Below are 23,042 nucleotides of genomic sequence, written 5' to 3'. Positions count from 1 at the left end.
TTTTTAAAAATTTATGAGATTTGTTTTATGGCCTCATCTGTGATCTATCCTGGAGAACATTTCGTGTGCTGATGAGAAGAATGTGTATTCTGCAACTGTTTGGTAGCATGCTCTGTGAATATCTGCTAGGTACATTGGACCTGGATTACAGTTTAGATCTGTTTCTTTATTATCTGTCTGAACTGTGCATGGCTAAAAGTGAGGTGATGGACCCCTACTACTATTGGGTTTCAGGCAGTCTCTCTCTTTAAATCTGATATTTGATTTATATATCTGGGATCTCTGGTGTTATATACACATGTATTTACAATTGTTATACCCCATTTGCTGAATTATACCCCATTATACAATGACCATTTGTATCTATTTTTACAGTTGTTGATTTGAAGTCTATTTTATAAGTATAGCTACTTTTGCTTCCTTTTTGGTTCCATTTGCATGAAATATCATTTTCCATTTCTATACTTCCTATTTATGTGTGTCACTGGTAGGCAGCATATAGTAGGATGTTTGTTTGTTTCATTGAGCCAATCTGTACCTTTTAATTCTCTCCATTTACATTCAAGGTTATTATTGATAGGTAAGTACTTATTCTTGCCATACTGTTAATTATTGTCTGGTTATTTTGAAGACCTTTTGTTCCTGGCTTCCTCTTGTATTGTTTACCTTTGTGGTTTGGTGATTTTCTGTACTGATACACTTTGATTCATTTCTCTTTCTCATTTGTATATCTGCTTTAATTTTTTTCTCTTCTGGTTATAGTAAGACTTGCAAAAAATATCTTTTAGTTATAGTAGACTATTTTGAGCTGCTAGCAACTTAACTTTGGTCACATATGAATATTCTAGACTTTACCCTGACCCCACAATTTATAATTTCGTTGCCTTAATTTACATAAATTTATATCATGTATTCCATAACAACTTATTGTAGCTCTGGTTATTATTTTCACTTTTAAGCTTTGTACTGAGATTTGAAAGATTATACACTATCATTGCAGTAACTAATTATTCTGACTTTGATTACAAATTTAATTCTGCCATTGGGTTTTATACTTCCATATAATTTTTTTTTTTAGACCAAGTCTCACTCTCCCAGGCTGGAGTGCAGTGGTGTGATCTCGGCTCACTGCAACCTCCGCCTCCTGGGTTCAAAAAATTCTCCTGCCTCAGCCTCCTGAGTAGCTGAGATTATAGGCACATGCCACCATACCCAGATAATTTTTGTCTTTTTAGTAGAGATGGGGTTTCAATACATTGGCAAGGCTTGTCTCAAACTCATGATCTGCCACCTCAGCTTTCCAAAGTCCTGAGATTACAGTCGTGAGTCACCGCACCTGGCCCATATGATTTTTTTTAATTTTAACATTTTTAATTTATTGGGTACATAGAAGGTGTATGTATTTACGGGGCATGTGAGATGTTTTGATACAGGCATTCAGTGTCTACTATTTACATCAGGGTAAATGGGGTATCCATCACCTCAAGATTTTACCATTTATTTGTGTCACAAACGTTCCAATTAAAATCTTTTAGTTAATTTAAATGTACAATAAATCATTGTTTGAAGTAATAGAGTTTTGCTATCAAATACTAGATATTATTAATTTTCATGAACTATATTTTGTATCTATTAACTATCCCCAACACTCCCCTCAACTCCCTACCACTACCCTTCCCAGGTTTTGGTAACCATCATTGTACTTTATCTCCATAAGTTCAATTGTTTCCATTTTTAGCTTCCATAAATGAGTAAGAACATGCAAGTGTGTCTTCCTGTGCCTGTCTTACTTCATTTAACCTAATGTCCTCCAGTTCCTTCAGTATTATTGTAAATGACAGAATCTCATTAATTTTTATGCTGAATAGTACTCTATTGTGTAAAAGTACCACCTTTTTTTATATTAATGGACACTTAGATTGTTTCCAAATCTTGTCTATTGTCAATAGTTCTGTAATAAACGTAGGGGTACAGATATCTCTTTTATATACTGTTTTCCTTTGTTTTGGGTGTATACCTAGCAGTGGGATTGCTGGGTCCTGTGGTAGTTCTACTTTCAGTTTTGTGTGGAATCTTCAAACTGTTCTCCGTAGTGGTTGTACTTATTTACATTCCCACCAACAGTGTATGAGGGTCCCCTTTTTTCCACATCCTCTCCAGCATTTTGTTATTGTCCGTCTTTTAGATAAAAGTCATTTTAATGTGGGTGAGATGATATCTCACTGTAGTTTTAGTTTGTATTTCTCTGATGATCAATCATACTGTCTTTTCATATACTTGTTTGCCATTTGTATATCTTTTTTTTGAGAAACATCTGTTCAGAACTTATGTCCATGTCTAAACTGATTATTAGATTTTTTTCCTACTGAGTCTGAGCTCTTTATGTCTTTTAGTTATTAATCCTTTGTCAGGTCAATAGTTTGAAAATATTTTCTTTCATTCTGTAGGTTGTCTCTTTATTAATTGTGTCCTGTACTAAGCAGAGGCTTTTTAACTTGATGTGATTCCATTTGTCCATTTTTGCTTTGGTTGCCTGTGCTTGTGGAGTTCTTTGTCCAAATCTATGTCTTAAAGATTTTCCCCAATGTTTTTCTGTAGTAGTTTTAGGTCTCAGATTTAAGTCTTTAATCCATTGTGATTTGATTTTGGATACAGAAGAGATAGGAGTCGAGTTTCATTCTTCTGCATACGAATATCCAGTTTTCCCAGCACCATTTATTAAAAAGTTCTTTCCCCAATGTATGTTCTTGTCCCCTTTGTAAAAAATGAGTTCACTGTAGATGTATAAATTTGTTTCTGAGTTATCTGTTCTGTTCCATTAGTCTATGTGTCTGTTGTGATGCCAGTACCATACTATTTGGTTCACCATAGCTCTGCAGTATAATTTGAAGTAAGGTAATATGATTCCCCCAATTTTGTTATTTTGTTCAGGATGACTTTGGCTACTCAGTCTCTTGTGGGTCCATATAAATTTTAGAATTGTCTTCTATTCCTGTGAAGAATATTGTTGGTATTTTGATAGGGAGGGATTGCAATGAAACTGCAGTTTATTTGGGGTAGTATGGACATTTTAACTGTGCTGATTCTTCCAATCCATGAACACAGAGTATCTTTTAATTTTTTGTGTCTTCTTCAATTCTTTCATCAGTGTTTTATGGTCTCCATTGTAGAGATATTTCACTTCTTTGGTTAGGTTAATTCTTATGTATTTTATTTTATTTGTGGTTGTTGTAAGTAAATTACTTTTTATATTTCTTTCTCAGATTGTTCACTGTTGGCACATAGAAATGTTACTGATTTTTGTGTATCGATTTTGTATCCTGCAACTTTACTGAATTTGTTTATCAGTTCTAATAGTTTTTTTTTTTTTTTTTGGTGGAGTATTTAGGTTTTCCCAAAGATAAGATCATATCATCTGCAAACAATGATAATTTTACTTCTTCATTTCCAATTTTGATGCCCTTTACATCTTTCTCTAATCTGATTGCTCTGGCTCTGACTTCCAGTACTGTGTTGAATAACTGATGAAAATGGGCATCTCTGTCTTGTTCCAGATTTTAGGGGAAAGGCTTCAGTTTTTCCCTATTCATTATGATACTATCTGTGGGTCTATCCATGTATATAATATGTTGCTATATCATATATATGATATGTTGTGGTATATTTATTGTGTTGAGGTATGTTCCCTCTATACCCAGTTTATTGAGCATTTGTATCATGTAGAGATGTTAACTCTTATGGTTTTTTAAAAACCCATAAACCATAAAACCAAGTAGTTTTCTACCATCACTTGAAATGATTTTCTGGTTTTTGTTCTTTATTCTGTTGATATGATGTATTGCATATGTTGAGCCATCCTTGTATACGTCGGATAAGTCCCACTTGATCGTGATGAATTATCTTTTAATGTCTTGTTGAATTCAATTTGCTAGCATTTTGTTGACAATTTTTGCATAAGTGTTCATCAGCAATATTGACCTATAACTTTATATTTTTGATGTATCTTTTTTTTTTCCAAAGCAAGAAATAAACCTTTATTGTGTCAATCCACAGTTACTTTGGGATTGTTTGCTACTACATCATAAACCAGCCCATTCTTTTTTTTTTTTTTTTTTTTGAGACGGAGTTTCACTCTTGTTACCCAGGCTGGAGTGCAATGGCACGATCTTGGCTCACCGCAACCTCCACCTCCAAACCAGCCCATTCTGACTAATATAATAACCAACGCTTCTTGGATAAATAGCCTCTCGCTGTTCTTCACTGTAGAAGATAACAGAGTTGCTCACATGAAAAGCAGTGAGCTTCTTATCTTTTTGATATCAGGGTAATATTGGTTTATATAATTAGTTTGGAAGTATTTCCTCTTCCTCTATTTGTTGAAATAGATAATAGGATTAATATTACTTTTTCTTTAAATTGTAATATTTAGCAGAGAAGCTATCAGGTCCCAAGCTTTTCTTTGCTGGGAGACATTTTATTACAGCTTCCATCTCATACCTTGTTATTCGTCTATTCCAGTTTTGGATTTCTTCATGGTTTAATTTTTGTAAGATGTGTGTTTCTGGGAACTTACTCATTTCTTCTAGGTTTTCCAATTTATTGGCATATAGTTGCTCACAGTAGTCTGTAATAATTATTTTAATTTCTGCAGTGTCACTTGAAATGTCTCCTTTTTAATCTCTTTTGGTCTTGTCTTTTTTTCATAGTCTGACTAAAGGTTTTTGTCAGTTTTTATTTATCTTTTTGAAAAACCAATTTTTTATTTCATTGATCTTTTGTAATTTTTTTTAATTTTATGTATTCCTGCTCTGATCTTTATTATTTCTTCTACCGATTTTGGGTTTGGTTTGCTCTTGCATTTTTAGTTCTTTAAGATTTATCATTAGGTTTTTTTATTAGAAGTTTTTCTCCTTTTTTGATGTAGGCACTTATTGCTATATACTTTCCTCTTAGTATTACTATTGCTGTGTCATAGGTTTTGGTATATTGTATTTACATTTTCATTTGCTTCAAGAAATTTTTTTAAATTTGTCTTTTAGTTTCTTCATTGAACTACTTATCATTTAAGAACATATTGTTTAATTTCCATTTGTGTGTATAGTTTCCAAGGTTTCTCTTGTTTTAAATAATTGAAGAAATTAAAATAATATCAGTGTTTTCTCTCAGATAATGTAATCAATATCTTCTCTCATATTATGTTTCATGATATTGAAGAGATAGGAGTCTAGTTTCTTCTCTCATATTATGTTTGGATATGGAAGATATAGGAGTCTAGTTTCATTCTTCTGCATATGGATATCCAGTTTTCCTAGCACCATTTGTTAAAGAGAAGTCCTTTCCCCAATGCATGTTGTTTTTCTCTTTGGAGCTTACTATAGATATATGAATTTGTTTCTGAGTTATCTAGTCTGTTCCACTATGTGTCTATATTATGTTATATGAGAGAAGAAGCTTGATTATATTATATGAGAGAAGACACTGATATTATTTCAATTTCTTTAATTTTTTTTTTTTTTTTTTGAGATAGAGTCTTACCTGTTGTCCGGGCTAGAGTACAATGGTGCGATCTTGGCTCACTGCAACCTCCACCTCCCAGGTTCAAGTGATCCTCCTACCACAGCCTCCTGAGTAGCTGGGACTACAGGTGTGTACCACCATGCCTGGCTAATTTTTGTATTTTTAGTAGAGACAGGGTTTCACCATGTTGGTCAAACTGGTCTCAAACACCTGACCTTGTGATCCACCTGCCTCAGCCTCCCAAAGTGCTGGGATTACAGGCTTGAGCCACCATGCCTGGCTGATTTTTTTTTTTTTTTTGAAAATTTTAATACTGGTTTTGTGGTCTAAAATATGTTCTAGCCTTCAGAATGTCTCATGTGCTGAGGAGGAGAATGTGTATTCTTCAGCCCTTGGATGAAATGTTCTGTAAATATCTATTAGGTCCATTTGGTCTAAACTGCAGATTAAATACAACATTTGTGTGTTGATTTTCTGTTTGGATCATCTGTCCAAGGTTCAAAGTGGGGTTGAAGTCTCCTGTTATTATAGTATTGGGGTCTATCTCTTTCTTTAGCTCTAATAATAATTGCTTTATATACCTCAGCACTTCAGTGTTGAATGCATATATATTTATAATTGTTACAATCTCTTACTGAATTGATTCGCTTATCAATATGTGAAGACCTTCTTTGCCTCTTTTTCTAGTTGCTTTCTTGAAATCTCTTTTACTTGATATAAAAGTGTAGCTACTCCTGCTCTTGGTTTCCATTTGCATGAAGTATATTTTTTCATTCCTTTATTTTCAGTCTATGTGTGTCTTCATAGGGGAAGTGTGTTTCTAGTAGCAGATAGTTGGGACTTGATTTTTAGTTCTTTCTGACACTTTACGTTTTGAATATAGAGTTTAGTCTATTTACATTCTGTGTTATTACTGATGAGTAAGGATTTACTACAGCCATTTATTTTTCTGGTTGTTTTGTGGTCTCCCTTTCCTGCTTCCCTCCTACCTTCTCTTCCTTTCTTCCTATCTCCCTTTTAATGAAGGTGATTTCTCTGGTAGTATGTTTTAATTTCTTATTTTTTTGTGCATATGTTGTGTGTTTCTTGATTTGAGGTTACAGTGAGGCTTCCAAATATCATTTTGTAACCCATTATTTTAAACTGATGACAACACTGATTGCAGAAACAAACTAATAAAGAGAAAACTAATAAAAACTCAACATTTTGACTTTACCCCAACCCCACTGTTTTTTACACCCACTGTTATTTCTGTGTATATCTTATTATAGTGTTTATGTCTTGAAAAGTTGTGGGAGCTATTTTTAATAGGTTCATCTTTTAGTCTTTCTGCTCCTCATACAGTTTACACACCACAATGATAGTGTTATCCGTATTTTCTGTGTACTTAGTACCAGTGAGTTTTGTACCATCAGATGATTTCTTATTGTTCATTAACATCTTTTTATTTCAGATTGAAGAATTCCCCTTATTATTTCTTATAGGTCAGGTCTGATATTGATGTCTGGGGTATCCCTGTGGCCAACACCCCTAAGAGTGTGCTGGGTCAGATCTGAAGTGAGCACAGTAATGGGTCTTGCCCAAGACCCATGGAAAGTACTACCTGGTTACCACTGAGGTTTATCGAAGGCCCAAGGGCTCTTTAGGCAGCTTGTAGTTAATCTTGCCAGGCCAGAGTCTCTGCCTTCAGGTCAATGGGTTCCTTTCTGGCCCAGGGAATGTCTAGACATGCCATCTAGGTGCTAAGACATGGAACCAAAGTGTTTAGGAGTCTGCTTGCTGCTTTATTTTACTTCAGCTGAGCTGGTACTCAAGTTGCAAGACAAAGTCTCTTTTCCTCAATAGAAGGAGTCTCTCCCCATGGCCATCCTGGCACTTGGAATGTGCTAGTTCATACTTGAAGCCAGTTTGGTAGTAGATTTCACCCAAGGTCTGTGGAAGGTACTGCCTAGCTACTGTGAGAGTTTATTCAAGGCCCAAGAGCTCTTTAGTCAGTAGGTGATGAATTCTGCCAGGATTGGGTCTTTCCCTTCAAGGCAGTAGGTTTCTTTTTGGCCCCAGGGTTGGCTAGAAATGTTGGTCAGGAGCTGCAACTGAGAATGGGGCCTTCAGGACTCTGCTTCGTGCTTTATTTTACTGTGGCTGAGCTGGTATCTAAGTTGCAATACAAAGCCACGTTTATTCTTCCCTCTCCTTTCCTCAGGTGAAAAAAGTCTCTCCCAGGGCTTGTGAGCTGCAATGCTTGTGGTTTGGGCGGGGGGGGGGGGGGGGGGTGACACAAGCACTTTCTCAGCCACCGCAGTTAGTGTCTCACTAGATCATGTGTACCCCAAGTCCACTAGCTCCAGGCCCAACACAGCACCAGGGCTTTCCCAGGAATTTCAGCTCCGTGGCCTAGATTGCCTTTCAAATTTATTTACAACCCCAGAGCGCTTTAGTTCACCGTGGTGGGGCTAGCTGGAACTTAATCTCCAGCTGTTGGAATGGACAATTACCTTCTGGCTAGGGCTGGTCTAAATGTTCCCTCCTTGGGTGCCAATTGAATTCTACCCTCTGTTGCTTTCCATTGTGACAGGGCAGCACAGAGTTCCAATACAAAGTTCCATAGTCACTGCACTCTCCCTCCCAAGCGTCGTCCCAAGTAGTTTCTCTCTCTGTACCACATGGTTGCTGCTAGGAAATGGGGGAAAGGTGGTTTTGGCAATTCAAATTGTCTTTCCTAAACTCTTCAGTGCTTTTTCCCTTGGTATAATATAAAAACCAGGTGTTCACTCACCTGATTTTTAGTTCTTATGAAGAGAAGGAAAAAATGGAGAGTTAATCAATGGGCATAAAATTTCAGTCAAGCAAGGTGAGTAAGCATTAGAGAGATCTGTACCTATAATCAGCAATAATGTATTATATACTTAAAAATTTAAGAAGGCAATCTCATGTTAATTATTCTTACCACAATTTAAAAAAGCTATAAAACACTGTCTCTAAATTAATCCCATAATATGTCTGTCTTGCATAATATGATTGTAAGCATTCTTTTAACTTTTAAATAATGCTCACTTAAAACTTGACAAAGCACATTTATGCCACTCAATGTTTATAAAACTGAACTTTTAATGTCAAACTTTTTAAACCCACTGAGGACAATGAAAACAAGGCAAATATTACATTATTTTTTCACTACTACTAACAAACCAAAAATGCAAATGCAAAGATGATTGTATGGTAGCTTCTCAAAATTTAAATTCATCTCAGTAAGAAGAAAAAGGGTATAAAATGGAATTCTTTTAAAAATTAAATCTTGTATTCTTAAAAGAATATCTTCTAGTAGTACTTTAATCTTCAAATGTAGATGTAAACATGTAGATTGGCAGACATGTTAGATATGTCTATTTTGTTGTTAATATTCTCATAACCTTGCTAATTTTTTGTCTGCTTGATCTATCTCACTTTTGTAGGGGCGTTTCACATGTTCCAGCATAATTGTAGACTTGTCAATTTCTTTTTTTTGCTTTTCAGTTTTAATTTAGATACTTTAATGAACAGTGGTGTGAACATCTAGTTCATAGATTTGATATGTTCTTGGTGAATTATCTTTTTATTACAATGTAGCATTTCTCTTTATTCTTGTTAATGAGTTTTGCCTTGTAAGCTAGTTCATTTTTAATATTGCTATGAAGCTGATTTTTATTTCAGTTCATTTTAGGAGTGTTTATTATATGCAGGTTATCACTGTATTTTGCCGTTTTTATTCAACCTGATATTTATCCTTCAATCAGGAGTTGGACTTGATTACATTCATTATGATTTTTTTATGTATTTAGACTTACTTCTATTACTTAGTTGTCATCTTTGTGTGCATATTTCATCTGCCTTTTGTAGCATTAATAGAAGATTTAATAATTTTATAAAATCCTCTATCTAGGCAGAGTTTCTATCCTTTTATAAACAGTAAAAAGACCTGTCATATATTTTAATTACCCATCGTACATTGTATCTTATTACTTTTATTTTACTAGGCAAATTAAAATAGTTATATTAATTAGATTATTAATTAATATTAACTTTGCCTCCCACAACAGAAACACAAATTCTAAAATCTCAGTATCGCAACAAACTGAACATTTGGTTTTGATTTTATCTCATGTATAGTCTGATGCAGGTTGGGGCCTCACTTCCACGCAGTAACTCAGAGTCTCCTCCTACAAGAGGTCACCAGGTCTCTTAGGCTTTACAGTTGCAGATTTGAATTACTGCCTCCTTTGTGGCTTGAGGCCTATGTCACATATATGCATGAAGACAGGTTAGCATAACTACGGGGAGTAAGACTACATCTTTGTTCTCTGTTTCCCTAGGCCTATAGCTCTGATAAAGTCTTCCCAGTCAAAGCTTAACCTTTATTGGCATTGTTTGGGTAGCTTCCTTTTAGGATTGGAGGTGACTTATCTGGAGCTCTGGCTTCAAGCTGTGAACCTTCCTCCAAGTCACTAACATGAAGAAATTGAGCCTACTGTCTCCAGGGCTTGCTTCACTGAACCGTGAAACCCAGGCCTTTAGCCTTGATCACATGTATTCTGAATCTGGTCCACAGATCGAAGGGAGTAATATAAGTTATAATCTCAGCACAGCAGAGATTTCTGATTGCTTTTTTAAATACTTAACACTTCCTATTTCATTTCTTTCAGTTTAAAGTTTAGATTCGACTATATTTATAAATTATGTACATATATTTTGAGCATCCTAAATATACTTTAATGCACATTTTGAAGTCCTTTTTTCAGATTATTTCATAAGATGAATTTTGTGTGTACTTTATTGCAGGGATCCCCAATTCCTGGACTATGGACCAGTTCTGGTCTGTGGCTTGTTAGGAACTGGCTTGCACAGCAGGAGGTGAGTGGTGGGTGTGTGAGTAAAATTTCATCTGTATTTACAGCCACTCCTCATCAATCACATTACTTCCTGAGTTCCACCTCCCCTCAGATCAGCAGTATCATTAGATTCTCACAGGAGTACAAACCCTGTTGTGAACTGTGCATGCTAGATTTCAAACTGCTTACGTGATTCTAATGCCTGATACTTTGTCAGTGTTTCACATCAACCCCAGATGAGAACATCTATTTGTAAGAAAACAATCTCAGGGTTCTCACTGATTCTGTATTATGATGAATTGTAAAATGATTTCATTATATATTACAGTGTAATAATAGAAATAAATTGCCCAATAAATGTAATGTACTTGAATCATTCTGAAACCAACCCCCACACTCCGGTCAATGGAAAAATACTGGTCTCTGGTGCCAAAAAGGTCAGGGACCGCTGCTTTATTGCAAGGGAATGTTTTTTATCCCTGTTATTTTCACACAGGAGATAAGCTCAGGCCACCCTTGCCTATAGCATGCCAAGAACAGCCATGGCTCTGCTCTTCTCTTGGCTTCTGTTTCTAATCCACTTCTGTTCATTCTGTTTACAGCCCTGCAATTTATTTTTTCCCCAAATATATGTAATGTATTATTGTTAGGTTTGGAGCAGAGTGAGGCAAGTCAAAGTATAAAATTACTATAGTACTTTACCAGAAATATTTGTCCAATGTATTTTTATCATTCCAAGAAAATGGGAGATATAGTTTTGGCAATTATTTTTTCAATGCCTTTGATTTACTTTTAGTCATAATTTCAATTTAAAACAGCATTAAAGCATTTTGAAATGTGAACATACAGATGAAAATACATTGCTGTAATACTTTTTTCTCAACCTTATTGCTCCTTGCACTCTGTCACAGAACCATAAATACAAACTATAATACATACTACAAAATTTTTCTAAATCCCATGACTATTTTATACTAACATAGTCTGCTTCAGCTCAGGTTGAAGGAATGCAATGAAACTCTTACTTTTGTGGAGAGTAAGGAGCACTTCTAATTGACAAGAGCTATGCAAAGAGCTTTCCATGGATGGTAACATGTCTTATTTTCAAATGTGTTTTCTTCTTCTGCCATTGTAGAGGAGGTAAAAATGGCCCATTTACTGACCACTAGAAATTTAGTGTCAAGATTGTTAATTTCTTCTTCACATAAACTAAGCAACACAAGAGAAAGCACCAAAAATTATAAAGGCTTAAGTTGTATCTCATTTAGTCACCACTTTTATTCACTGAGTCTATACTATGTTTCAGGCATTGTTCTAGACACTAGGAATATAGCTGTGAAAAAAAGACTAAAAAATCCCTGCCTGTACGGAAATAGAAGCAAATAAGTAAATTACATTTATAAAATGTTGAATAGATGATAAATATTATGAAAAAACAGAGCATCATAATTGCCATTTTAAACAGAATGGTAACTAAGTAGAGATCTCAACATAAAACATTAAAAGGGTATAGGAACAAGTCACCAGGATGACTTCGGGAGAGGTGAGGCTGGTGTAGTTGAAGATGCTGAGCAACGCTCGTGGTGGGTGTACTTAGAGGAGAGGTCAAAGAGCAACGGGTTCAGATCATGTAGGGCCTTGCGGGGCAGGTAACAAGTGGGAGCCTCTAGAGAGTTTGGGGCAGAGTAGCATGATTTAACTTGCACCAAAAAGAATCACTTTGACTATTGTTTTAAGAACAGACAATAGCAAGGGGAAGTGATTACACGTCTACTGTCTTAGATGTATTTTAAAGTAGACACTATAGGGTTTGCTTAGGAATTGGATTTGGGGTATACATGAGAGAGAAATTAAGGATAGCACTAAAGTTTGGGGCCTGAACAGTGGGAAATATGGAGTCATCACTCAATAAAATAGATAACTGTAAGAGAAGCATGTTTGGTGCAACAGTGATAAAGGTTAAGTTGTGTTTTTAAATTATTAAAATGAGGTTCACAATCAATATCTAAGTGAAGATAATAAATAGATAGAAGAATCTAGAAATGTGGAGTTCAGCCATAAATCCATACCTAAGATGTACATTTGAAAGCTATTGGTATGTAGATGGTATTTAAAGCCAAGATTGCAGGAAGAGACCATCAAGGAAGTAAGATTAGAGAAGCAAAGAGATCCATGGACTAATCCCAAGCCACTGATATTTTCCTGGAAGAAAATAAAAACATGTTTCCAGGAGGACAAAGGATCCATTCTGTGAAAAACTGTTGATGATCAAGTAAGATAAAGACTAGGAACTGATCACTGACTTAGACATATAATAAATGTCACTGATAATCCTCATCAGAACTGTTTTAATAAAATTGTAGGGATGAAAATCTCGTTGAGGTTTCAAGAAATAATGATGCATAAGTAGACACAATGAATTTTGTTGTAAGGTAAACAGAGAAATAACATATCTATAAAAGGTATGGATCTAGAGGAATGCTTATTTTACTAAGTTATATTTTATTTATTAAATGTATTCCCATGTTTCAAAATCAAAGTGATATAAAAAATATATTGAGAAGTATTTCCGCCATGATTTTTCTCATTCTGCTATGTATGAATACTTCTTTTTAAAGTTTGTTTTATATTTCTCAGATTTATTGGAAGTTAATCTAAATTGTAAGTTCTCTTAATCTGCTTTTTGTATCTATATGTTAGATAAATTAAATTTTTATTTTTATTTTTGCATTTAGTATCCTGAAAATATTTCTATTTCTGTATGAATGTAAAAGGTTCTCTTTTTTTTTAATAGCTAAAAAGTATTTCATTTTGGTAATATACTATGGTTTATTTAATAAATCCCCTTCAAGGAACATGTAGAGTGTGCCTTTTGCTATCACAAACAATGTTGTAATACAAAGCTTTGGAAATAATAGTCTTTGTGTATGTCTGCATTCCTAGAAGTGACTACTGGTGTAACGAGCAATGCATGTGTGATTCTGGTAGATATTGCTAATTACCTGCCACAGTACTTGTGTCATTTTCTGTTTCCACCAGCAATGTATGAAAGTGCCGTTTCCTCAAAATCTCACCAGAATGAGCTTTCAAAATTCTAGAATTTTACTAATCCAATAGCAACTGGAAATAGCAATTAATGTCATTTCTCATTGTAATTGAAGTTAAGCCCTTAAAAACTATGTCCAAGTGGATTTGCATATTATTCTGTGACCTGGCTAATCAAGTTCCATGCTCATTATTTCACTAGAGTTTGGGTTTTTTAAAATTTTCAATTTATAAGAGCTCTTTATACAATACAGAGATAAGTCTCTTGCCTAAGAAGTTGCAAATATTATTTCCCTGATTGTCCTTCGTCTTTGATGTTTTATAACATTTTTAGTATAAAATAAAACTAAGAGAAAACCACCTAAAACATATATATAGCTTAATGAATTTAATTGTGACTGCCACCCTAGTCATGAAGTAGGCATTTCTAGTTATCCCAGAAGCCTTGTTTAGGTACTCTGCCTCATTCACAACTCTCTTCCTCCCCTAAGGGTATCCACTGTCCTGCATTTCATAGTAATAACTTGTTTTTCCTCATTATTTCATTACCTAAGTATATACCTCTAGATACTTTAATTTCATCTTGCCCATTTTTAAACTGATATGTCTTTTAAGTTCCTTTTAATCTACAGGTTTCCTATCCTTTAACTCTTTCCTTTTTCCATACAATTTATCTCTTGAAGAATTCAGGGCATTTGATCTATAGGGTTGCTTATTTTTTTTTAATCATCTGGATGTTATTGATTTTACACTCCTGGTGTAGCCAGTATGTTCCATTGTCCTCTGTATTTTCTATAACATGAGAGACAGACCCAAAGGCTTGAATAGATTTAGGTTTGACCCCTTCAGAATGGTTATGTGTGGCATTGTATTCTTTCATCAGGAAATATATAAAGTCTAATTTTTGTTCTTTGTAATGTTTGCACCTACTGCTGCTTAATATATAGCTATATCAATTTATTAATTATTGCAAAATGGTGATAATTATGTTTTAAAAGTATTTTTGAGAATAACGTTATTGAGATATTTCCGCTCATTATCATTAGGTTATTAAGGACATAGTCCAAATAGGAAAGGAAAGAGAAATGCTTGTTTCTTTTACATATCCAGCTTTTAAGAAATAAATGCTTACCTGCTATCCTAGTAAAGTAAATAGTACCATTATAAAATTATAATGAAATATTATATTGAATATATAGTATGTATATATAATATTGAATATAATGAATTATATGGATTAAATCTATATTTGAGAGTCTACATAAAATATCTAATTTCCTAAGACAAATTATTTGCCCATATAGGTTCTTCTGAAGACAGGTTAAAGCAGATAAATTTTCATGGAAGAAAAAGAGAAATCTGACAATAAGATTGGGTTAGATAATTATTTATTACCAGAGGTGGGATAGTTATTCATTGTACGATAATTAGCAATATCCCTAGTCTCACTTACTAAATATTTTCCTCAGTTGTAGAAACAAAAGCTGTGCCCAAATATTGTCAAATGTTCCCTGAGAAGCAAAATCACCTCAACTGAGAAAGACTCATTCATAGATAAATGTGATTTGAATCATAATCTCAGCAGAAATTTTCTTTTTTTGTTTTAATTTTTTATCGCATTTTAGGTTTTGGGGTACATGTGCAGAGCATGCAAGACAGTTGCGTAGGTACACACATGGCAGTGTGTTTTGCTTCCTTTCTCCCCTTCACCCACATTTGGCATTTCTCCCCAGGTTATCCCTCCCCACCTCCCCCTCCCACTGGCCCTCCCCTTTTCCCCCCAATTGACCCCAGTGTTTAGCACTCCCCTCCCTGTGTCCATGTGTTCTCATTTTTCATCACCCGCCTATGAGTGAGAATATGCGGTGTTTCATTTTCTGTTCTTGTGTCAGTTTGCTGAAGATGATGTTCTCCAGATTCATCCATGTCCCTACAAACGACACAAACTCATCATTTCTGATTGCTGCATAATATTCCATGGTGTATATGTGCCACATTTTTCCAATCCAGTCTACTATCAATGGGCATTTGGGTTGATTCCAGGTCTTTGCTATTGTAAACAGTGCTGCAATGAACATTCGTGTACATGTGTCCTTATAATAGAACCATTTATAGTCTTTTGGATATATACCCAGTAATGGGATTGCTGGGTCAAATGGAATTTCTATTTCTAAGGCCTTGAGGAATCGCCACACTGTCTTCCACAATGGTTGAACTAATTTACACTCCCACCAACAGTGTAAAAGTGTTCCTTTTTCTCCACATCCTCTCCAGCATCTGTTGTCTCCAGATTTTTTAATGATCGCCATTCTAACTGGCGTGAGATGGTATCTCAATGTGGTTTTGATTTGCATCTCTCTGATGACCAGTGACAATGAGCATTTTTTCATACGATTGTTGGCCTCATATATGTCTTCTTTCGTAAAGTGTCTGTTCATATCCTTTGCCCACTTTTGAATGGGCTTGTTTGTTTTTATCCTGTAAATCTGTTTGAGTTCTTTGTAAATTCTGGATATCAGCCCTTTGTCAGATGGGTAGACTGCAAAAATTTTTTCCCATTCTGTTGGTTGCCGATTCACTCTAGTGACTGTTTCTTTTGCCGTGCAGAAGCTGTGGAGTTTGATTAGGTCCCATTTGTCTATTTTGGCTTTTGTTGCCAATGCTTTTGGTGTTTTGGTCATGAAGTCCTAGCCTACTCCTATGTCCTGGAGAGTTTTGCCTAGATTTCCTTCTAGGGTTTTTATCGTCCCAGGTCTTGTGTTTAAGTCTTTAATCCATCTGGAGTTAATTTTAGTGTAAGGTGTCAGGAAGGGGTCCAGTTTCTGCTTTCTGCACATGGCTAGCCAGTTTTCCCAACACCATTTATTAAACAGGGAATCATTTCCCCATTGCTTGTTTTTGTCAGGTTTATCAAAGATTGTATAGTTGTAGATATGTTGTGTTGCCTCCGGTGCCTCTGTTTTGTTCCATTGGTCTATATCTCTGTTTTGGTACCAGTACCATGCTGTTTTGATTACTGTAGCCTTGTAGTATAGTTTGAAATCCGGTAGTGTGATGCCCCCCGCTGTGTTCTTTTTGCTTAGAATTGACTTGCTATGCAGGCTCTCTTTTGGTTCCATATGAAGTTCATGGTGGTTTTTTCCAGTTCTGTGAAGAAAGTCAATGGTAACTTGATGGGGATAGCATTGATTCTGTAAATTACTTTGGGCAGTATAGCCATTTTCACGATATTAATTCTTCCTAACCATGAACATGGAATGTTTCTCCATCTGTTTGTGTCCTCTCTGATTTCGTTGAGCAGTGGTTTGTAGTTCTCCTTGAAGAGGTCTCTTACGTTCCTTGTGAGTTGTATTCCAAGGTATTTTATTCTTTTTGTAGCAATTGCGAATGGCAGTTCGCTCTTGATTTGGCTTTCTTTAAGTCTGTTATTGGTGTAGACAAATGCTTGTGATTTTTGCACATTGATTTTATATCCTGAGACATTGCTGAAGTTGCTTATCAGTTTCAGGAGTTTTTGGGCTGAGGCAATGGGGTCTTCTAGGTATACTATCATGTCGTCTGCAAATAGAGACAATTTGGCTTCCTCCTTTCCTATTTGAATACCCTTTATTTCTTTTTCTTGCCTGATTGCTCTGGCTAGAAATTCCAGTACTATATTGAATAGGAGTGGTGAAAGAGGGCATCCTTGTCTAGTGCCGGATTTCAAAGGGAATGCTTCCAGTTTTTGCCCATTCAGTATGATATTGGCTGTTGGTTTGTCAGAAATAGCTTTTATTACTTTGAGATACGTTCCATTAATACCGAGTTTATTGAGGGTTTTTAGCAAAAAGGGCTGTTGAATTTTGTCAAATGCCTTCTCTGCATCAATTGAGATAATCATGTGGTTTTTGTTTTTGGTTCTGTTTATGTGGTGAATTACGTTTATAGACTTGCATATGTTGAACCAGCCTTGCATCCCCAGGATGAATCCTACTTGATCATGATGAATAAGTTCTTTGATTTGCTGTTGCAATCGGCTTGCCAGTATTTTATTGAAGGTTTTTGCATCTATGTTCATCATGGATATTAGCCTGAAGTTTTCTTTTCTCGTTGGGTCTCTGCCGGGTTTTGGTATCAGAATGATGTTGGTCTCATAAAATGATTTGGGAAGGATTCCCTCTTTTTGGATTGTTTGGAATAGTTTTAGAAGGAATGGTACCAGCTCCTCTTTGTGTGTCTGGTAGAATTCGGCTGTGAACCCATCTGGACCTGGGCTTTTTTTGTGTGGTAGGCTCTTAATTGCTGCCTCGACTTCTGACCTTGTTATTAGTCTATTCATAGTTTCAGCTTCCTCCTGGTTTAGGCTTGGGAGGACACAGGAGTCCAGGAATTTATCCATTTCTTCCAGGTTTACTAGTTTATGTGCATAGAGTTGTTTGTAATATTCTCTGATGATGGTTTGAATTTCTGTGGAATCTGTGGTGATTTCCCCTTTATCATTTTTTATTGCATCTATTTGGTTGTTCTCTCTTTTATTTTTAATCAATCTGGCTAGTGGTCTGTCTATTTTGTTGATCTTTTCAAAAAACAAGCTCTTGGATTTATTGATTTTTTGAAGGGTTTTTCATGTCTCAATCTCCTTCAGTTTAGCTCTGATCTTAGTTATTTCTTGTCTTCTGCTGGGTTTTGAGTTTTTTTGATCTTTCTCCTCTAGCTCTTTCAATTTTGATGATAGGGTGTCAATTTTGGATCTCTCCATTCTCCTCATATGGGCACTTATTGCTATATACTTTCCTCTAGAGACTGCTTTAAATGTGTCCCAGAGATTCTGGCATGTTGTGTCTTCGTTCTCATTGGTTTCAAAGAACTTCTTTATTTCTGTCTTTATTTCATTGTTTACCCAGTCAACATTCAAGAGCCAGTTGTTCAGTTTCCATGAAGCTGTGTGGTTCTGGGTTGGTTTCTGAATTCTGAGTTCTAACTTGATTGCACTATGGTCTGAGAGACTGTTTGTTATGATTTCAGTTGTTTTGCATTTGCTGAGGAGTGCTTTACTTCCTATCATGTGGTCAATTTTAGAGTAGCTGTGATGTGGTGCTGAGAAGAATGTATATTCTGTGGATTTGGGGTGGAGAGTTCTGTAAATGTCTATCAGGTTTGCTTGCTCCAGGTCTGAGTTCAAGCCCTGGATATCCTTGTTGATTTTCTGTCTGGTTGATCTGTCTAATATTGACAGTGGAGTGTTAAAGTCTCCCACTATTATTCTGTGGGAGTCTAAGCCTCTTTGTAAGTCATTAAGAACTTGCCTTATGTACCTGGGTGCTCCTGCATTGGGTCCATATATGTTTAGGATCGTTAGCTCTTCTTGTTGTATCGATCCTTTTACCATTATGTAATGGCCTTCTTTGTCTCTTTTGATCTTTGTTGCTTTAAAGTCTATTTTATCAGAAATGAGAATTGCAACTCCTGCTTTTTTTTTTGCTCTCCATTTGCTTGGTAAATCTTCCTCCATCCCTTTATTTTGAGCCTTTGTGTATCCTTGCATGTGAGATGGGTTTCCTGGATACAGCACACTGATGGGTTTTGGTTTTTTATCCAATTTGCCAGTCTTTGTCTTTTGATTGGTGCATTAATCCATTTACATTTAGGATTAATATTGTTATGTGTGAATTTAATACCACTATTTTGATGCTAAGTGGCTGTTTTGCCCATTAGTTGTTGTAGATTCTTCATTATTTTGATGCTCTTTAGCATTTAGTGTGATTTTGGAATGGCTGGTACTGGTTGTTCCTTTCTACATTTAGGGTTAATATTGTTATGTGTGAATTTGATACCACCATTTTGATGCTAAGTGGCTGTTTTGCCCATTAGTTGTTGTAGATTCTTCATTATGTTGATGCTCTTTAGCATTTAGTGTGATTTTGGAATGGCTGGTACTGGTTGTTCCTTTTTATGTGTAGTGCCTCTTTCAGGAGCTCTTGTAAAGCAGGCCTGGTGGTGACAAAATCTCTGAGTACTTGCTTGTTCGCAAAGGATTTTATTTTTTCTTCACTTCTGAAGCTCAGTTTGGCTGGATATGAAATTCTGGGTTGAAAGTTCTTTTCTTTAAGAATGTTGAATATTGGCCCCCACTCTCTTCTGGCTTGTAGTGTTTCTGCCGAGAGATCTGCTGTGAGTCTGATGGGCTTCCCTTTGTGGGTGACCCAACGTTTCTCTCTGGCTGCCCTTAGAAATTTTCTAGAAATTAACAGAATTCTAAAATTAAATGATAAGCAAAAGACCTAGGCAATTCAAAGCACCCTTGAAAAAGACAACTTGAAGGACATAGAGTACTTTCTATAACACTTTCTAACATGGGGCGGTACTGAAATAATTATTGACAACTGAATCAGTGGATCAAAACAAACAGCCCAGAAACCAACTCAGACTTAAAACAGTTGTTTGAGGAAGGAAGGCCTTTGGGAAAGAAATGTATTTTCAATAAATTGTTCTGATCCAAGTTGATATCCATATTGCAAAATGATTAAGTTTGACCCCACCTCATAGCATACATAAAATTTACTGGGAAACAAATCATAATCTAAATGTAAGGATCAAATATGATAGAACTTTTAAAATAAAATAACAAGCAGAAAAATATTTTCATTACTTGGGAATAAGCTAATGTTTCTTAAACAACATGGAAATTAGTAACTGTAAAAGTAAATATTAATACAATGTACATTTTCAAAATCTAATATACCATTAAGAAAATGAATAGGTACACCACAGGTTCAAAAAAATTTACAGAACATATATCTAACAAAAAACTAGTCTCATGGATATATAAAGATCTCCTAAAAATAAATAATACTGAGACAAAAATAGATTTATTTTTAAAAAGGGAAAAACAAAATGCAAATTAACAGGGTTATGGATCAAGTAGGAGTATAAAGCTATACAACTACTTCAGGAAAGATTATTGTTCTTTCTTACACAGCTAACAATTTACCTATACTAAGACCCCACAATTCTACTCCTAGACATTTTCTCATCAAAAATGTGAACAAAAAGACTTACATGCAGGTGTTCACAGCAACTTTGTCATAACCAGGAAGGTCAAACAACCCAGTTGTTCATTGACAGAGGATTAGATAAAACAAATTGTGATATATTCATATAATGTCATACCATCCAACAGTTAAGTGAAACAAATACATCTGCATGAAACAACATGAATGAAACTTAAAACAATATCATGACTGAAAGAAGCCTTAGGTAAAAGAGAACATGGAGTATAATTTCATATAAATGTTATTGTAGAACAGTGAAAATCAGTCTATGGAGGATTAGTGGATATTGACTGAAAATAGATATGAGGAAACTTTTTTTTTGAGTGATGACAATGTTCTATATCTTAATAATTGAGTTATAAAGATGTATGCATTTTTCAAAAATAACTATAATTTTATTTTAGTGTATGTGAATTTTACAGAAACTAAAAAATGATAAACTCTAGTAAGTGATATGCATGCTGAGTTGTTGAGGAAGTACACACTGTCTACAATTAGAAGTCCATCAAAGTTAAGATGGTTTGACAGGTGGCGATATTAAATGTGTTAAAACAAGTGTAGAAAATACTAATGATAGAATTTAGGTGGCAGGTATACTAGAGTTCATTTTAAAATTATTTTAGGATTTCTGTATATCTCAACCTTCAGGTGGTAAAATGGGGGGAAGTAATGTATATAAAAATATTCAAGAAAAGAAAATTTGCCGCTCAGATTTTATTTTCAGCCAGTTCAAGCTGCAAGTATAAAGGCTAAGACAAATCATTATGAATAAGCAAGAACACAAGAGGTATTTGTCCCATAGGCATTTTGTGAGAGTCTACTGTAAAACAAGCTTTAGACATCTAGTATAATTAGCAAGTTGAGAATATAAAGATTAATGTAGAATTACAGGGAAATAGCCAGTGGTTGGTTAATGGATACAGAGAACTAAGCTCTGATTTTTTATCATGCCCAAATTCCTATCTAAGGGGTCTGAGGAGTCATGACCTACAAACCATAAATTCTCATCAGATGGGTTTTGTTTGACCCTGTGTATTGTGACTTACTTTCCAATCTGACTCTGGCATAACAAGGAAGAAAATCAAAATGTTGTACCCCAAAACATATTTCCTTGTAAAACCTTGAAATTGCCCTGCAATGTCTCTTGTGGGAAAAACACATTCTATAGAGAATCCCCTTCCCCTTTTGTTTTCCTTTTTTTCCAGATCCAGGAGATAATAAACTAAGAGCAAGGAACCCTTTTAAGTCTGATAAAAAACAATTTACATCCTGCTCTCTCTAAAGTCTACTATTTAAGAGCTGCTTCTGCACAATAAAACTTGGTCTCCACAATCCTTTATCTTTAACCTGAACATTCCTTTCTATGGATCCCAGGTCTTTAGTCAAACTCAACCATCAACCAGAAAATGTTTAAATTTAACTATAGCCTGGAAGCCCCAACTTTGAGTTTTTCTGGCTTTCTAAACCAAACTAATGCATTTTATTTTTATTTTTATTTTTATTTTTTATTGCATTTTAGGTTTTGGGGTACATGTGCAGAGTATGCAATACAGTTGCATAGGTACACACATGGTAGTGTGTTTTGTTTGCTTTCTCCCCTTCACCCCCATTTGGCATTTCTCCCCAGGCTATCCCTCCCCAGCTCCCCCTCCCACTGGCCCTCCCCTTTTCCCCCCAATAGACCCCAGTGTTTAGTACTCCCCTCTCTGTGTCCATGTGTTCTCATTTTTCATCACCCGCCTATGAGTGAGAATATGCGGTGTTTCATTTTCTGTTCTTGTGTCAGTTTGCTGAGAATGATGTTCTCCAGATTCATCCATGTCCCTACAAACGACACAAACTCATCATTTCTGATTGCTGCATAATATTCCATGATGTATATGTGCCACATTTTTCCAATCCAGTCTATTATCAATGGGCATTTGGGTTGATTCCAGGTCTTTGCTATTGTAAACAGTGCTGCAATGAACATTTGTGTGCATGTGTCCTTATAGTAGAACGATTTATAGTCCTTTGGATATATACCCCGTAATGATTGATGTCTCATACCTTCCTAATATATAAAACCAAACTGTGCCCCAACCACCTTGGGCACATATTTTCAGGACCTCCTGAGGGCTGTGTCATGGGCCATGGTTACTCATATTTGGCTAAGAAAAAAATCTCTTAAAATATTTTTGAGAGTTTGACTCTTTCCATCAACAATACAAAAGTAAAGCTACATAGGAGGAAAAAGTTCTAGGAGTCTATAGTACCATAGAGTGACTATAATAAACAATTTTGTCTATGTTTTCAAATAGCTAGAATAGCAGATTTTGAATTTTTTAATACAAAGAAATGATAAATGTTTTGATTATGAATATGCTAATCACCCTGATTTGATCATTGTACATTGTATATGTATACTGAATTATCACATTGTACCCCATACAGATATACAAAGATTATGTCAGTTAAAAATAATGAGTATAAGTCATAGTAATATAACCACAATAAAAATACAATAAATAGTATACAGAGTTCAAATTATTTGAAAAGAAATTATTTTTTTATCATAACCATTTTCCAACCCATGATAAATTAA

The 23,042-nt window shown here is 35.2% G+C and overlaps 1 protein-coding gene across 11 annotated transcripts in view; it reads left to right on the top strand.

The window, feature by feature from the left end:
• The window catches only part of LOC118150612 (uncharacterized), a 325,444-nt gene that overhangs the window by 146,824 nt on the left and 155,578 nt on the right, over positions 1-23,042 (top strand). For 6 of the 11 annotated variants that reach the window (XR_013532493.1, XR_013532491.1, XR_013532495.1 and 3 more), the window contains one exon: positions 10,333-10,404. The exons of 1 other annotated variant lie outside the window; for it this stretch is intronic. Coding sequence is in view for 1 of the 10 variants with exons in the window: in XM_078365770.1 (XP_078221896.1) it covers positions 10,333-10,404 (72 nt within the window). In the remaining 9 variants the exon portion in view is untranslated. Of the gene's footprint in view, positions 1-8,132; positions 8,369-10,332; positions 10,405-23,042 lie in introns of those variants that run through there. 4 more of the 11 variants (XR_004738734.3, XR_004738733.3, XR_013532492.1 and 1 more) reach the window with 1 other exon arrangement.

The sequence above is a fragment of the Callithrix jacchus genome, chromosome 2 (assembly GCF_049354715.1).
Source record: "Callithrix jacchus isolate 240 chromosome 2, calJac240_pri, whole genome shotgun sequence".
NCBI classification, from domain to species: Eukaryota; Metazoa; Chordata; class Mammalia; order Primates; family Cebidae; genus Callithrix; species Callithrix jacchus.
Note: the sequence above shows the minus strand (reverse complement) of the source record. Positions and strands in the feature narration are given on the sequence as shown.